Below are 16,940 nucleotides of genomic sequence, written 5' to 3'. Positions count from 1 at the left end.
AGTTCCCCCTCCCCAACCAGAACCAGGAAGAGAAAAGCACTTTTCGCCCCGCCTCGCCTGCTTGTATGCCGAGTACAGTAGAGTTCGCCTTCTAGAACTACCTACCGTGCTAGTAAGCGCCTCATATCAGCCAAGCAAGCCAGCCAGCTTCCTCTCGCGCCCCGTGTCCGTCTATCAAGCGCAAGAAACGAGACAGACGGCCGCGCGAGCCAGCGAAAACCAGACAAGCCACACGCCCCCCTTGGTGCTTGACCAAGGCCACAACGCTAGACTCACTTTGACCTGGCCATCCCCGGCCTGTTCTAAGGCTATATTAGCTTGGGGGTCCCCAAATCTGTGCGACCGGACGGCCTAGTTCCTCCTCTAGCCCCCCTTCGACAGTTTGGCCTGATCGCAAAGCGAGACATCCCTGACCCAAGATCCGCGCTTCCAAGGACCAAGACTCCTGGGCCTTCTTGGAGCTAGTGCGCATCACGCTCCCCCAAACTGCTCCATCGACAGACGCAGTTTTTCAACTACCAAACTTGCGACTTGTCGCTACGGTATACATACACCGGTGCCCCAGTCCGCGCTACTATTGCCGCCGCCGGTGATATTACATATACTAGCCACTTGCTGCTTGCGCCGCCACCGCGACACCAAGACCTTGTCCCCCCGGAAGAGGCCAGCCTGCTCATCACTCTACCTCTCACTACTACTATTTCTTCCCCTCCCCCTGCACCATCTGGACGCGAGTGCTTGGAAACTAGTCTCGTCTGGACGCCGTCTCTTTTTCACTACACGCCAATCTTGTGTGGAGTTCGGTAGCACGTTCCTGGGAAGCCAACGGGAACCATCAACATCGCGACTTTGACAAGTCTCGATCTTCCTTCATACTTCCGCAACTGTCTGTTGTTCGACAACAAACAGCTGTCAACGCACCTGCTCTCCCGTCCGCGCAAGTCGCCAGAAGAAGAGAAGGAAAGACCTTGTGTCGCCAAGCTCTCTTTCGTCTTTGGGCATTGCTACCGCCGACAAGCATCTCGAGTTTTTATGGACCGCGGTGCCGCTCAGTTCTCGCAGTCAGGTTTGCCTTCGCCCTACTCAAGCAGTTTCGGCGACCACCATTCTGAAGGCTCGTCGGCAGAACACGCGTCTGCTGCCCAGTACCCCGGGAAACAAGACTATCCCGCCTCTGTGACGCCTACGTCAGAGTACAGCGTCTACCCTCCCTCGGCGCGTTCAGGATCTTTTTCGGAGCAAATCCAGCGTTCATACCATCCATCCAGCACCGCCAGCAGCGGAGGTATGGCGCAGCAACAGAACAGTCCGTCTATGCCCCAGCACAATGGGCCTAGCCATCAAGCCCACCCCGTCAATTCTGACAACGATGTGCCTATAGATCCGTCTATTGCGGCTCCGAGTCCTACCTACCCTTACGGGCAGCACTCGCCGTATGCGCCAAATCCAGACATGTCTCATGGCTACTCCCATCCGAGCGGCGGCATGTACGCCCAGCCCCGACCCGACTGGGCCGGCTACAGCCAGCATGGAGCACCTCCCTTGACTCCTGGTCATCCAGTTTATGCCCAATCCCCGGCTTCTGCGCCGCAGCAACGCCCCAGCCAGGTACGTACAAGTGACGAGTGGGAATCTCGGAAAAGGGAGCACTCCAAGTTGAAAAGTGGCCGAAGCGGAAGAAAGAGAGGAAAAGAGGAAGATGCGCATGAGTCGAAGAACAGGGTGTTCGTTGTTTTGGTTTCGACAAGAGGGAGCGGGGCCACTGTTGAACATGACGCGACTTTGCAAATTGCACGCGAGCTTCTCAAGAAACGACTTCCTTCTCCGAGATTCCCACCAGGATATCTCCTGTTATTGCAACACGGAGCGCATATGCTAACGCTGGTCCGATAGGTCTACTCTTTCGTTCCCATCCCTGGAGCGCAGCAACACAAGCGCCCGCGCAGACGCTACGAGGAGATTGAGCGCATGTACAAGTGTGGCTGGAACGGATGCGAGAAGGCCTACGGCACTCTCAACCATCTGAATGCGCACGTTACCATGCAGTCTCACGGCCAAAAGCGAACTCCCGAAGGTAGGTCGCGAACTTGAGAAATTCGCTCTACCCCTCTAAAAATACCCATTTCCTTCCCGATTCCGCTCAGACCCTCGTCACCCTCTTCTCCTTTGCGTTGCTGTGATTTATTCCTGATTTCCAGGTTTTGGGGATCAAAATTCAAGGTCGAGTCACGTGGCTTGACCTCCGATTCGCACGCAAACGTCTGTTTTGATTTCATGTCTCTTTTTGGAATACGCCCTGTGGAGCAAAGTGGCTGACAAGATGCTTCCATACAGAATTTAAGGAGATCCGCAAGGAATGGAAGCAGCGAAAGAAGGAGGAGGAGGCCCAGCGCAAGGCCGAAGAGGAGCGCCAGAGGGCAGCAGCGGCAAACGCCGCTCAGAATGGCGGCGGTGATCCCCAGGCTGCCGACGGAGCGCCTTCGTCTGGGTACCCCGGCAGGGCCGTGCAGCTGCCCCCGATAGGATACCAGCCCACGCAGTATCCGGCACCGCCCTCTGGCAACGTCGCTCAGCAGCCCATGCCCGAATACGGCGCGAGCCACATGTACTCGAACTACCAGCCGCATTCTCCTTATGCTCAGCCCAGCCAGCAGAACCTCTATAGCCAGTGTACGTCTCGGCCCGAAGTTGCATCATGAACGCAGAGATGTCCATACTAACCCGACGTCAAGCAGCAAACGGCGCACCGCCCCCTAGCCACTAATGGACTGGAGCGACTTCGATCTCCCGTGGAAAAGGCCACCTATAGTCGGGGATATTGGACTTTGCTTGGTCGCGAATGCCCTCTCCTCTCGACGCGTTGGACATAACGATTTTCTTTTGTTCTTCCACACGGCAGGAAAAAGGGGGTCGAATGGGAACATTCAACCTCTGGAGGAAATAATATCTCATCGGGATGTTGCCCGGATTTGGAGCGTGCCTCTCGGGCGGTTTGGGTACTTCTGCTGACCAGCATCATAATCAAGGGAGGCACCAGTGTTATCTTGTAACACTTCTGAGGTGATTCGTCATCTCTTTTTTTTTCTTCTTGTTTGTGTGCGCTTTTACACTTCCCCCTTTCACCCCTGTTCGAACAATTTTCTGTGTCTGTTTTCAATATTTTCTTCGGCTCTTTCGCGCTCCTGGATTCGGGAGCGCATTCGGTCTCACGGTTACTGGGGGGTTGCATTGGCAGAGGCACTCCGGGGATGGTCGGCTCTTTCATGGCGTGATGCAATTTCAGGGGCGGTTCGGCGCAGAGGATACGGAGTACTGAAACCACGGCGGGTGAGGCACCTGGAATTTCCCGGTAGCTGGTCTGAGGAAAAGAAGCTGCTTCTGTATTGCCGCAAGGCGAAAAAAACGCGATACGACTTGTCAAGTGAAGGGAACGCTCGGAGCGCTGGAAACGGGGGTAACGGACCTCTTGAGCCCCTGCGGCAGCCCTTTGCGGACTTGTTTGGAAGCAAAAGGCTGAGCAAACCCAAAGGGGGACGAAGAGGAGTCTTGTGACCAAAAACAAACCGGAAAACGAAGGAGAAAAAAAAGGGACTCGGAAAGAATGGAACCGTCTTTCACGCCCGCTTCTTTCGAGATATCGCGGCGAAGAGCGACGACTTGCGTGTAACGTTTTCTTTTTATGTTTGTGTGTTCGTCTTCTTGTTGAGAAGGAGAGGAGCGTACACGATAGCAGCAACCACCTAAACAGTCATTACGGGTATACTATGTGTGTTAAGAGCTGAGAAGAATCTTGTTTGATGCGAGTTTTTGTGAGATGTATGGCGATGTTGACTTGACAATGTTGGTGATGGGTTGGCAACACCAAGGAAAGGCGTCTACACTTAGGGTTACATGCACGAATATGCATGTATCTTTAGCTACAGACAACGTCGATGCACCGTGAGGACCCTACGCACGTCTCCCAAGATATGGCATGCTTCATTTTAGTCCTGCATCATTGAATCGAGACTAAACCGGCGTGCCATGCAGTCGGGAACGGGGGGGTGGCCGCCAAGGCAAAGGCTAGTGTCGAACGGAGTTTTATAAGGAAAAGGAATTGGGTAGGCCAGAGGCTAGGGGAACGGACTAATAACAAAGAAGGAAAAAGAAAAGAAACAGAAAAAGAAAAAAAGAAGGGAGAGAGGACCCAGCCCGGGCCCGTCAAAGTTGGGGCCGCCCTTTGGTGGTGTGACGGGAACATGGTTGCGGTTGACGGGTGCGATGGTTACACGAGGAGGGGGGAGATGAACATGGGGGTTTCGCTGGCTCCTCCTGCTACCACAAGGTGAGACGAGGTTATGTACTGGGTACGGTATGTAGATTCGTTCTGCGTCTTGGAGGTGGTGTAGGTCGTGGGAGAAGAGTACATGTACTTTCATGTTTTGTGCGACTATTGGCGTGGCGATGTGAGTGTGTGTATGTAAGGTATGTATGTGTGTGGATTTCGAGGACGATGGAATAGAGCTAGTAGGGATGTAGTATATCTATTTGTTTTGGGTATTATATGCTGCTTCTTTTTTAGCTGCAGGCCTCGTGTATGTTTATTTTTTTTTGGTGGTTTTTGGGTATGCATGCATATGATGGGATGGAATTGAGTGGCTCGGAATACGTGGTGATGCCTCGACTGGAGGCGTACATATAGAAGGTTTCGGCTTTCTTGATATGGCGTGGGGGTTGGAGGAGGAGATGAAGGGACTAACATCACATGGGATGGGGAAGAAGGCAACGGATGAATGCCGATTTGGAGAAGAAAGAGATGGGGAGAAGCAAGTTCGAGAAGAGAAGATGGGGGGCGCCACGCGAGAGTGAGACAGAGGTGTCTCATTACTACTACTAGTATTCCGATTCGATTCTGATTAGATTGCTTTTTATGTGCGTGATTTGTCCTCGTATGCTCGTTGCCGATGGGTTCCCTTTTGTGCTACGGCGGGAGGACGCATGCCCCGGCCCGTGTGTCTTTGTTTTGGAGGGGTTTAGAAGGGCTCGGGAGGGAGATGCGCTAGAAGATTCGATGATGGCTTCTTTATTTTTTTTCTCCTTCAAGGATCCTTGAGTTGTGCGACGCCAGATTTATCGTTGAGAGGAATGCGGGATTCTTAGTGATGTGGTTTGAGGATGGTATAAGATGAAAGATCGTGGTGTTGGCGATGAAGTGACGTCGGGCAGGCAACAGAGCCACCTTTCTAGGAAATGCCATACCCTTGATCGATCTTCACGGGAAAGGCTTGCGGGAACGGTTAATCATCCGGCGCGTGTTAGCTTTTCTATTATTACCTGCATTGAAAATACACCAGAGGATAGGGAGAGACTAATGTACGTCAAAGGCGAGGTTAAGGAAGAAAGCGGAGGGGGCGTGTGCAGGAAATACTTAGTCGAGAAACTACAATATAGTATAAGATCCAAGGCTAAAGAAATGACACACGGACGGGCCTTATTTTTTTTTTTTTTTTTTTGGAACGGTTCGCTCGGGGTGCAGGCATGAAGGAAAAGTGTTATTTTAGTTTCTTGTGTCCGTTGCGGACGGGAGGGGGTTTCTGAGTCTAAATTGGTTCCCTTTTTTTCTGATGGTGACTGGGGGTTTGGTAGTGGGAGAGACCGGTCGAGGGGCCGGTGTTGGTGATGGAAGTGCACTAGAGATGATAGAGGGTTTGTCTGTTTTGTCTGGGTGGAAAATTGGATGTGCTGTGGTGAGTTTTGATAATGTCTGGGTGCAATGTTGATGCGGGTTGGTGGGAATGCGCTGTGAGAGTCGATGCTGGCTTACGCACCAAGGTAGAATTGATAGACTCTGTAAAAGAGGCGACTCAAGATTCCTTATATGAGCACACATTCACTGTGTTCTATGCTGGCCGTCGTAGTCAAATGCTCGAACATCGCCCAAAGGATCCGTTAAACAAAGCGTCTGTTAGCACACAACACGGCCCAGACAAACAAGGCCGGGCCCGGTGCATTTCCAGCACGGGTTTTGGACGGCTTTGCTGGCCCGCGCCCCCATCGACGGTTGGACCGCAGCCCGGTCTGCTTTTTTAGTCTGGGTAGTGGGCGTATGATTTCGGGATGCTACACTGATGCTAGATATATTACGAGCTACTACTGCTACTACTACTGCGCTGTCCACGTAGACTAATGTAAGATTGAGGATGCTAAAGAAACGGAAGGGCGGGGCCGGGAAGGAGGCGGCCGGAATGTGACTTTGACAGAAGATGACTGCATGTCGGATCGATGTTTCTGCCCGTCACCGTACGGAGGAAAACGAGGGTGAGGTTCCCTGTGGGAGGTTTTTGATTTTGCTTCGCATGATGGTAGCTGTCAATGCTCAAGAATCGAGTCATATTCCTTGCCAAAGCTACTGCTGATTACATACGGCATGTACAGCTACATATCGAGAGAACAATGTCCGTTTCATCAAGCATCGTACACCAGTGGCAACAAATGCCACCCAGCATCTCATCATGCACCCACACACCCTCCGTCTTTCCCCCCATCCCTCCATCACGATGGCTTCAAACCACGAAAGCAGGGCAAGGCTGCACAAAGCGGGCATCATCTCCACCGGCGCTTTGCGGGACCGAGCACACCGAACGAAACAAGGGGGGAACACAAAACGATCAAAATGTGACAGCGGGTTCGGCAAGCAAGCGGTCCCGGGCAAGTTGTGGGCACAATGGCCCCCCCCCCCTTCCCTCCCTTGGTACGGAACGGCAACTACGGAGCATTTACTAGTCCGTGATGCCATTTTCTGGGCTCCCATCGGTTTATTGAACGGTTCGATTTCTGTTTTTCTTGGTGATTCTCAGGTGCACCCCTTGTCTAGCGCCTTGCACTGTGTTGCTTTGAGGAGGATAAGGGCGACAGAGAGAGACAATTGGGAGTCGTGGATTTCTTTGAGTGTGGGTGGTGCGATGTCGGGTATCTGGGGGGGCGAAAATGTGATTGGCGATGTTCGTCATCATTGAGTCTCCATGTCCTGCTGATGTTGTGATGGCTCGAGAGCGCTGGATGACACTTGGGACGACATCTTGAAGGCTCTTCTGCGCTGGGTACGAAACCGGGCTATAATCAGACATGTCCGACGAAAGATTGCCCCCTCCTGGGTATCTCTATGAGACTCAGAAGCGAGCTTCTTACTTTCGAGTTGTTCAGCGTAGCAGTACAATAGCCGAAGGCATGCGTAGAGGCCCCAGCAATTGAGAAAAGCTCCGTCCAAGGGGGTGCACCAACAGGCAGCTCGTTAGCCATCGCCCAACCCAACACATGGCTTGACGAGACTGAAAAGCTTGTTACTGAGAGTGTCTCGAACAAGTTAGAGAGGCTCCTTCACCCGGCTTTGTCGGCTTGTTGTGTTGCTGACGTAGTGGTAACTCCCGAGTAGTGCCAAGGCTGTTGCTGTTGGTTGCCCAAAGGAAGAGTCATGAGGGAGAACTGCTTAGCGAGCATGCTCTTTTTGAACGGCAAAGGGAGTTTTACCACGATTAGCGACTCAAATTACCGAGAGTCTGTTTCTGTATTCTATTCATAGATCAGTCATATAGAACCATACAGCAAAGCCAAAGAAGGTGGCAGGGAAGTATGACAGCGATGACGCTCCTCCAACAGGCGAGCGTCGTATCGTATCACACATGGAAAGATTGATGTCTGAACCAACCCCAACCCAACAAACGTCTCACCCCTTTCCCATAAACGCTCTGTGGCACATTTCTCCCCCTGGATCAGATAAATATTAGCCAAGTAGACTAAAGCAAGTTGAGTTCAGTCCCCTTTTTTGTTTTTTAGTCAAATGTTTGGACAGACACCCCCCTCACTCGAGGCACTAAATGCTCGTAGGATGTTCTTGGGAGATACTACCGCCGCCTTGGTGCTAACAAGGCGTAGTGCAGAGCTTGGTTCAGGGCCGTTTAAACTAGTGCAGCGACAAGCTTTCAACTTTCTTTTTTTTCTGATCTGTCAAACGGGCCTTTTCTGAAGCTGTCTCGAGGGGCGTGGATTGAGCTTGCCAGCACAGCGGCTAAAGATTTAATGTTGCTGCAGTTGAGCGCACACCCACTGAGGCTGTCAATGTCAAGGCTGTCAATTTGTTCTAGTGCCTCGATGACGTCGGTGCCTATGTTGTCTCGCTCTGTGGACGGCATCAACATGCACTACATGTAGGTACTTTACTCCGTACAGCCCTACCTGTAAACGCCTCGCGTAGATGAAGAAACCTTCTTTGAAGCTTCAATGCGTTAATCTACACATCCGTTGTATCAACTTGTCAACATACTTTCCCCCATCAAAGTGCAGCAAGATTAGCGAGGCGACGCCAGCTTCACCTCGTTTCCAGGCCGTTCCTCCCGCCACAAGCTGATTGGGCCTTGGGCGGATATACAGCGGATCCTCTGAGCCGCCACCAAAACAGCGTTTGCATCTCAGCCTCGCACCTTCAACCATCGTGCCTTACCTCATCCAAGCAAAAACAAACCCCGAGCATCGTCTCTTCAACATCAACCACAGTCAATACTCAAGCCTTATTTTATCGCCTTGAACTAAACCCCCCCCCTCTTCAAGATGCGCATCGTCTAGCCCGTATCGACCAAGCTCTGCACCCTTTGCACTATATAAAGCAGAATCATCCCGCCGCTGTTGCATCTCTTGTGCTGCTTCGCCTCCCACCCGTTATCAACCCACCTTATCAACTCACCATCGTCAACTCGCCATCGTCAACTCATCATCATCAACTCGCCATCGTCAACTCATCATCATCAACTCACCATCTCCAACTCACCATCTTCAACATCATCGACAGGCAGCGAAGTTTTGCCCAAACCGCAATCATGTCCGACGCAACCCCAACCCAGCCCTCGGCCTCGAATGAAGGCCTTCCCAAAAGAACCAGCTCGGCACGCTCAACCAAGTCGCACGAGTCGGTGCCCGTGCTGGGAGCTCACCCCTACGGCTCCCTCCACCTCGTCGCTGGCGAGCTGACGCCGCCTGATGAAAGCTCCGATGAAGAGGAGCAGGCCGGCAGCCCGCCACCCCTAGAACCCGTCACGAGCCTCGATGGGCGGAGGCGTGTCCAGTTTAGCGATGATCCCCCAGAGGTCAGATACAGAGAACCCAGTCTGTCTGGATCATATGAGACTCTGGACACCATCACCCATTCGATGGCAGGCGGACAAGGGGGAGATGTGCTGCTCATCCTGGACCTGCCTGGGTACTACCTCGTGGGCTGCGATACCATGTCATTTACTGTCAAGCAATTTCGAGGCATCAAGGATATCCCGCCTGGCCCTCACTTCGTCTGGGTCACTCACCCCGAGAGCGGTGCTGTCCGAACCGGCTTCTTCATCATGGCTTCTGGCGCGCAGCAAGTCCATGTTCTTCAGTGGGACAAGTTCCATGAGACCATTTCCGAGCCCTCGCGGGCCGAGGCCCGATTCCAGGCTCAAGGCCTCGACACTTGCTACCATCTGCTTGTCCCGTACAACGACCCGTCACTGATCAACTCGGAGCTGGACAAGCGCGACGGCCTCACGCAGACAACTCTCAACTGGAAATCCAAAATGTGGAAGCGGCTGTCCGGGTGCATCAACCAGCGGGTGCTTGTCCGCGTCATCAGGCAGCAGATCACCAGTTGGCAAGTCGACACCACGGATCGCGTTCAGGGGGCCTTGAACGTGGCCGCAGAGATGGAGCTTGACCGGAGCCTGCCGAAGAATTATCTGCAGTCAAAGGAGCTTAGGTTCAGCTTTCCGCAGAACGCCAAGACGTATTCTGCTGATGTTGTTGGTGCCGATCGAACCCTGGCGGCCACGGATGCGACATCCTACGTAATGTCCGTCATGAACGACCCCAAGAAGGCGTTGTCCGATGACGACGTCGTTGCAGAGCTCCAGTTGGCCTTTATCATCGGAGTGCACCTTGGAAACCACGCCTGTATCCAACAGTGGTGGCACATGGTGCTCAAGCTGGTCCTCAAGGCCTTTCTGTTGCCGGAGCTCCGCCCGGTCCTCGCCGCCAAACTGCTGCAGACCCTTGCCGCGCAGCTCGAATACAGCTCCCGCTGGCTCGACGAGACCATCCTGGACCCCAACGAGCCCAACAGCAACGAGCTGCGCCTCGCCCTCATCATCTACAAGCGCAGGCTCGAAGAGGTCCTTGAGGGCCTCGGCGCTGAAGCCACAAAGGAACAGCTTGCCGTCGGCACCGCCTTCGCCAAGATCGAGTCGGAAGCCGTCGGCCTCGGATGGGAGCTGGACGGCGACTACCTCCGCAAGGGCAAGGTGACTCTGGAGGACGGCGAGGAGGTGGACGTGGAAATGGCCGAGCTGCAGGCCGAGGACGAGCGCGGCGAGTGGGCGCCCGAAGTTGTCGAGCTCGACGAGAATGGTCGTCAACTGGACCTGGTGTCGTGGCACGACTAGGAGACTGTGGACACGAGAAGGCGTGACTCGACGGCGACGCAGTCGGATCGTAGAGACGAGAGGGAGCATCGTCGCCGGCACGAGATGCCGCAGGGCTGGGTCAGCGCGGGCATCTCCAAGGTGGTGCCAGCTAGGCGGATGAGCGTTGTGAAGCAGGCGACGCGCCGCATGCTCTTGTCAGATACCCCGTAATGATTTCCTTTCTTTGTTTCTTTTTTCCTTTTCTCTTTTCGACTGGTATGAGGATTATTTCCTTCTTCTTCTGCTATTTCCTTTCGGCTGGTATGAGGGTTATTGCCTTCTTCTTCTTCTTCTTCTATTTCTTTTCGACTGGTATGAGGATTATTTTCTTCTTCTCCTTTTTCTTTTCCACTGGTATGAGGATTGTTTCCTTCTTCTCCTTCTTTTCCTGTTCGACTGGTTTGAGGATTATTTCCTTTCTTCTTCTTTTTTTTCTTTTCCTTTCGACTGGTATGAAGGTTATTTCCTCCTTCTTCTGCTATTCCCTTTCGGCTGGTATGAGGTTGGTTACCAGGCTTTGGTGTTTGGAACCCTCTGGAGGCGTATACGGACGGTAATTGGTTCCGGTTGGAAAACGAAAAAGGTTATGACTGTTTCTTACAGGAGTACACGGCAGGCAGGATTCGGATGGTTTTGTTTGTATTCCAGGTACAAGGTATAGCTTGTATCAATGTTATTGACTGGCTCTTGATGCCTCAATGTCGGCTCCCTCTTTGAAGTGATTTCATTGTGTGGTTTATATCGAGCGTAATATGAATCTGCCATTGAGAAGGTATTGTTTCTGGGAGGAGTGACATTCTGTGCGAGGAGATGCCCTAGAAGTGCTCATTATCAGCCTGATTCGGCTCTGCTCTCGACAATTTACTCCATGCTTTCTCAGAAGGGCTCGGTCAATGGCGTTCGTGTTCAACATGAGGATATTGCTGGCGGTGTTGGAAGGCGTGGTTGTATCAGTTGCCACCTAGAGAAGGCCTTGCACACGGCTGTATCGGGATGCTGAATCTATTCTGAATTGGGCTTTTGAAGTCTAGAATGATAGAGATCTTCGTTGAAACTATTCGGCTCTCAAACATGTAAGAAACGAAATGGACTAGCTGACTGGGTTATAACCATTAGGTATGCTAAAGAGCACGTTGTTTCTGAATCGGGCACACCTGAAGATGGATTTACACAGCAACTGAAGAGTTCAGATGCAGAGAATCACAAGTCTATATGCTGAGTTACGCATATCGGATCACGGCTTGTGAAAGAAGCGGGACTTTGTGGGAACGAGGCAGCTTCGTGCTGTTTTCCTCACTGGACCTTCCTGATGAAGGTCTCCGTGTGGTGGTGCGCATGAATATCTTAGGCGAAATCTCTACAAGGGGGTTTCGTTTCACGGAGGGGATCGCTTCATCGATGAGTACGTGATGACACCGGTGGGAGGAATATGGCTTAGGAACTCTCAAGTAAGTTGGTGAGTGTCAAATTTTATTTGTCCGCTATTGGGAGCGGTAGAGCTCGGCATCATATGCTGAGTTCATGATATTAAGCCATCATCCTCTCGCAGATACTCGCAACACGCAGCCTGACTACAAGCAAACATTCACAGACATGCACCTCTGCCGCGCTTCGTAACGTTGTGAAGATTTCATTAGCCTGCCAGACCCGTTACAATCCGCCCCAAAGCAAGGCCATGCGAAATGCCAATGGGAAACCTATCCCCGTGCCAGGGAATATGCGACTCCGGCCCTTTTTTTCTCATGTGTGAAAATCCACATCCTCAGCGCTGCCAAGCAGTGGAACAGCAGCTGCAAGAATGCTTCTCTCGACCGTTTCTTCCTCCGCTCTCGCTCCTCCTCCATCACGACTACCACCTCAGTCTCCTCCCCAGCAGCGCCAAAAACGCCCCGACCAGCAGCCCCAAAAGTCCATTCTTCTTCGGTGCGTCCCCGTTTATCGGTAAGACTTCTGGTACCTGGCGCGGGCGCCGGGACCACCGAACTTCTTGGGCTCGCAGCGGCGGTTGTCAGCGACCAGCAGGGTGCGGTCGAACTGGACAAGGGCCTGCTTGAGCAGGTTCTTGGAGTGCTCGTCGACGTACTTCTGGTAGTAGGCGATGAGGGACTTGGCGATGGCCTGGCGGATGGCGTAGATCTGGGAGGTGTGACCACCACCGGTGACACGGACGCGGATGTCGACGTTGGCGAACTTGTCGAGGCCGACGACCAGGAGGGGCTCGTAGACCTGTGGAATGGAAGTCTTAGTATGATGTCCTCTGCTTTGGAGTTGTGTCCTCCGTGGACTCGAGTGACATGTGCCGTCTCCAAGTTCATCCAAAGAGGTTCCCGCAAGTCGTTTGACACATGTTCAACAAGAGTTCGCTCTTGGAATGAATTGGAGGCGGCCGTAGAGACATTCGAGTCGTATCGGAGGAAAAAAGTGAATGGCGTACCTTGAAGCGCAGGATCTCAGGCTGGACCAGAGACAGAGGTCGGCCGTTGACCTTGATAAGACCACGACCAGCCTAGAGGAAGCAAACGTCAGCATTTCCGCATATCATAGCCTCCCGGGTTTGTTGTCCTTGTCCCCAAAATTGACGATAAGTTCCTCGTCAATGTTGAATGTCGTCCCCCACAATCTGCCCATCCGTGTAGATCTTGTATTTTCCCAATCTTTCTCTCCCTCCATCTCCTCCGAGTTCGACCTCGCGTTCTCGTCCACTAACCTTGCAGTGGGCGACGGCAGTGGCCGTCTTCTTCTTGCCGAAGCATTGCACGCTCTGAGTTGACGTCGACATGGTTGCTGGTGCGGTGTCTGAGTTGATGCTGCAGTCTTCGCTTCGCTTCGTTCGTCGTGATGGGTTGCTGGTCCCCTTTTCGCCTAGGACGGATTTTTTTGCGTTCCGGCACCAGCGAGCTGCGGCGGAACAAGGCGAGGGTTTGTGCCCTTAATGTGCGCTATCCCTCTTTTGGCCCGCACGAGCGAAAGTGCAGAGGGCTGCTGCAACTTTTTTCTCAGAGGTACCCTGTACTCCCTGGTGGGTTTAGTGGGGTAGAGCCGCTGTAATTTTTGGTGCGTTCCACCAGGCAAGAAGCCAAAAAAAGCGTAAGACTGTACGCACACACGTGACGCATGCCCTAAACCCTTCGCCTTACTGTTCCGGTTGTGGCATCCGCCAAAATTTCGCATCGAGTGAAGCATCACGCCGGACAAATCAACCACAGCCCGACTAACCGCCGTCAAGGTACGTTTTATGCCGATTGAATCGATATCCAGAGATCCTCTCCATCACCGATCACCGATTCTAACGAACAACTCTCGTCCAGATGGTCGCCGCCAAGAAACACGTCCCCATCGTCAAGAAGCGTACGTCCTTTATCCATTTCGATTTCCGAGAGGAAAAGAATACCCGAGATACGGTCGCCCTTTGCGTTTTGCCCTGCGCTCTCCAATCCGGCTGCGTTTGAGGGCCTACACGACGGCTGAGAAATTCCTGCGAGGACGGTTCTGAAGCGCAGTTGGATTGGAAATTGAGCTAGGGCAGAACAAATGAGAGGCCCGAATATCGAATCTTTCTTCTACACTCTACCAATCCGGAACGAGGCCGTTGGACGCAGAGTTAACAAGGAATTGCAGACAAGACGCGCTTCGCCCGTCACCAGAGTGACCGGTTCGACCGTGTCGGTGAGAGCTGGAGGAAGCCCAAGGGTATCGATGGCCGTGTCCGCAGACGCTTCAGGGGCACCATCCGCATGCCCAAGGTACGTCATGAGCAGGAATTCTTCCTCTACCGCTCTGGGGAGAGGGTCGTCGCGAGGAGCAAGAAGTGCTGACGGGTGAAATTGTAGATCGGCTACGGCTCCAACAAGAAGACTCGCTTCCTGACCCCCTCCGGCCACAAGGCTTTCCTCGTCCACAACGTCAAGGACCTCGAGCTGCTGCTGATGCACAACCGCACCCACGCTGCCGAGTACGTCCCTTTCTAACCATCTGAAGCATGCCACACCTCCTAACATCTGTGCAGGATCGCCAGCGCCGTCTCATCCCGAAAGCGAATCGACATCATCACCCGCGCCAAGCAGATTGGCGTCAAGGTCACAAACGCCAAGGCCAAGGTCACGACGGAGGTCTAAATGGACCTGGAGCGTGCACGGGGAACTCGAGAGAGAAGGGGAAATCTGTCGGCATCATCGGGTGTGTGGATGGAACGATAGAGAAGCAAAAGAATAAAGCATTCAAGGCACACACACACACAACTACGGAGAATCCAAAAAAAAGTTTAAACCAAGTCTTCTGCTCGAGATCTCCCCGTGTTGTGGCTGGCTCTCGCTTTCCTCCGGGTTATCGGGTTTGTGTGTTTTTTCTTACACTGGAACAAAAGGGAAAATGGGGGGCGCTGCCGTCTTTTCTTGAGATTCATCGTTTGGAGGAGAGGTGCTACGGTTTGCATTTATGGCCATGCGCGCAATTGCATGCTGCATTGCGGGACAAGAGACGGCCTTCTGGCGTGTATTGTCGAACTACAGGGAAATATGACGCACCGTTGACGACAAGGATGATTGATGCCGTGAAGATGTGATGTTTCTGAGGCCTTTGGAAACCAAGCCAGAGTTGAGGTGTTCTTCAAGAGACCAGAACACCGACGGAGATGAAGCTATGCACGTGCTCGGCTGACATATATAACATAACACGGTGATAACAGAGATAACAAGCGTTAAGACAACACCATGAAGTCGACATATCTAACCACAGACGCCAAATAATGGCGAAGCCGATACAGACTCTAGTATCAATGAACCAAAGGTTCTCCTCCTTCCTGAAGGACCTCACCAAAATCGATGTCCCCAAGAGCACCGACGTCATCCTTTGCGCTCCCCAGGGCTCTGGTCGAACTGTGCGCTCCCTCTTCCACAAGGGGGCCGTGGGCATCAAAACTCCTCCTTCGCCCGTCTACCAGTAACGTGGACCGGCAAGGGCTGTCGCCATTTGGCTCCGGCTTACCTGTACACGAACCACCTTTGACAAGGGAGGTCTAACTCTGAACATGTATAGTGAAACGTGGATGCATGGTGCAGTTTCTCCAAACAAGGGGAGGAGGAGAGCTTCGTATTCACCCTTCTTCCAAATGTTTTACCCTAATGAAGACGAAACTCATACTTCCTCGAGTACTTTCTCTTGTAATCTTCAAATCGAAAGAATTCGCGCAATAAGAAGAATCTTCCCTACTTCTTTTCCACACTTTTCCTACCGTCACTCACCTCAACATGCTCATCAAGGTTCCCTCTTTGCAAGACACCAAAACTCCACATGAAAAGACTGAGCGAATAGAGGCCACCTGAGAGGAATATATATATGGCGTAAGCCATGTTTTTTCCAACAACTCAAGAAAGGGAGGAGAAGAGATGACCTAGAGATTCACTTTGACCTTGAGATCAATAGACAGGAGACACTGATATACTGCGTACCTATATCAAACCAGATCTCCACCTCACAATATATTCCCCTGTTCCAGTCACTCCTACTCTAGAGAAGAACTACTTATCCACCAACCAACCCTACAAAACTCGCATCTACATCCATATAGCTCCCAGCCGTCTCAGACAACAGCCACACCAACGCTTCCCAACAGCCACAGCCGTGTATCACACAAAGCGATACAACAAGCTCACCTCCACCACAAAACTCCAGGACGAATCACAGTTAACAAAGAAGATGTAAGCCCAATGCGAGTCAATCTCAGCATTCTCCTTCGAATGGGAAAGCTACATGGGTATTACGATCATTCCCAACTTCGCCTCCCCCTTCTCCTCTCACCTCTTGTCTTCCCCTCGCACTCTCCAACCCAACACCCACGACCAACCTACACCCACAGTCCAACTTCACCAACAGCTGGTACAATCCAAACCCCAGAATCACGTAAAACAACCACCAAAGGAAAAAAAGAAAAGAGAAACTTACAGCGGAAACCACCAGAAAAAGTCAAGAGAAGAGAACAAATCGTCCCATGAAGAATGACTGACACAGCAAATCAAAAACCACCAGGATCTATAAAAGACACCCGAAACAAAACTGTCCTGCAGGTATATATATATATATATATATATACACCCTCACTCAATACTCCTCGCCAAATAAGAAGAGCAGAGGACAAAAAGTGACAAATATCAAGCATATAAAAAGGGAAGATAAGAATAGAAAGCCAACAGAGGCACCTACTAAATAAGACACAACAGACGGAAAAGAACTGAAATCGAACAGTGAATCCCAGATGATGGAAGAGTGAAAAAGTTAAAAGCCAAGTCGAGGAGAAAAGATCACAACAAACAAACAACATGCCTGGCCCCCGAAAGGATAAGAGAGCATAGTTATTTACAAGAAGTCAAAGCTGAGTTCCATTCCAAAGCAAGCAAGTTTAAGCACCGCAAAAACTCAGGAAACCCCCCCATTGTCTCCCAAAAAGCAACACAACCACGCCCAAAACGGCGCTTTTGAGAGCCC

At 52.1% G+C, this 16,940-nt stretch overlaps 4 protein-coding genes across 4 annotated transcripts; 3 read left to right on the top strand and 1 right to left on the bottom strand.

Moving 5' to 3' along the window:
• The first annotated feature begins 1,016 nt into the window (after positions 1-1,016).
• BBK36DRAFT_1204391 (hypothetical protein) lies at positions 1,017-2,771 on the top strand. The gene is made up of 5 exons (XM_024897305.1): positions 1,017-1,285; positions 1,382-1,608; positions 1,894-2,074; positions 2,335-2,670; positions 2,736-2,771. The coding sequence occupies exons 1-5, from the start codon at positions 1,033-1,035 to the stop codon at positions 2,762-2,764; spliced, it is 1,026 nt and encodes a 341-aa protein (XP_024748489.1). The 5' UTR covers positions 1,017-1,032; the 3' UTR covers positions 2,765-2,771.
• Positions 2,772-9,254: 6,483 nt separating this feature from the next.
• Positions 9,255-10,439, top strand: BBK36DRAFT_1121637 (hypothetical protein; the record flags this gene model as incomplete). The annotated part of the gene is made up of 1 exon (XM_024890847.1): positions 9,255-10,439. The coding sequence occupies one exon, from the start codon at positions 9,255-9,257 to the stop codon at positions 10,437-10,439; it is 1,185 nt and encodes a 394-aa protein (XP_024748488.1).
• A 1,956-nt stretch (positions 10,440-12,395) lies between these two features.
• Positions 12,396-13,239, bottom strand: BBK36DRAFT_1142171 (ribosomal protein S9; the record flags this gene model as incomplete). Its single annotated transcript, XM_024893505.1, has 3 exons — positions 12,396-12,686; positions 12,895-12,966; positions 13,168-13,239. The coding sequence occupies 3 exons, from the start codon at positions 13,237-13,239 to the stop codon at positions 12,396-12,398; spliced, it is 435 nt and encodes a 144-aa protein (XP_024748487.1).
• Positions 13,240-13,768: 529 nt separating this feature from the next.
• BBK36DRAFT_1133425 (ribosomal protein L32) lies at positions 13,769-14,575 on the top strand (the record flags this gene model as incomplete). The annotated part of the gene is made up of 4 exons (XM_024892091.1): positions 13,769-13,808; positions 14,079-14,203; positions 14,291-14,412; positions 14,467-14,575. 4 exons carry the CDS (start codon positions 13,769-13,771, stop codon positions 14,573-14,575), a joined length of 396 nt encoding a protein of 131 aa, XP_024748486.1.
• Between the last annotated feature and the right edge of the window lie 2,365 nt (positions 14,576-16,940).

The sequence above is a fragment of the Trichoderma citrinoviride genome (assembly GCF_003025115.1).
Source record: "Trichoderma citrinoviride strain TUCIM 6016 unplaced genomic scaffold BBK36scaffold_9, whole genome shotgun sequence".
NCBI classification, from domain to species: Eukaryota; Fungi; Ascomycota; class Sordariomycetes; order Hypocreales; family Hypocreaceae; genus Trichoderma; species Trichoderma citrinoviride.
This window is presented reverse-complemented; position numbering and strand designations above follow the sequence as displayed.

What these genes read in the sequence shown, in the direction of transcription:
- BBK36DRAFT_1204391 (XM_024897305.1), top strand. Translation starts at nt 1,033, where the DNA reads ATGGACCGCGGTGCCGCTCAGTTCTCGCAGTCAGGTTTGCCTTCGCCC. An exon ending in CAGCACCGCCAGCAGCGGAG is followed by an intron (nt 1,286 to 1,381) that starts GTATGGCGCAGC and finishes ATGTGCCTATAG; the next exon opens with ATCCGTCTATTGCGGCTCCG. An exon ending in CCAAAAGCGAACTCCCGAAG is followed by an intron (nt 2,075 to 2,334) that starts GTAGGTCGCGAA and finishes GCTTCCATACAG; the next exon opens with AATTTAAGGAGATCCGCAAG.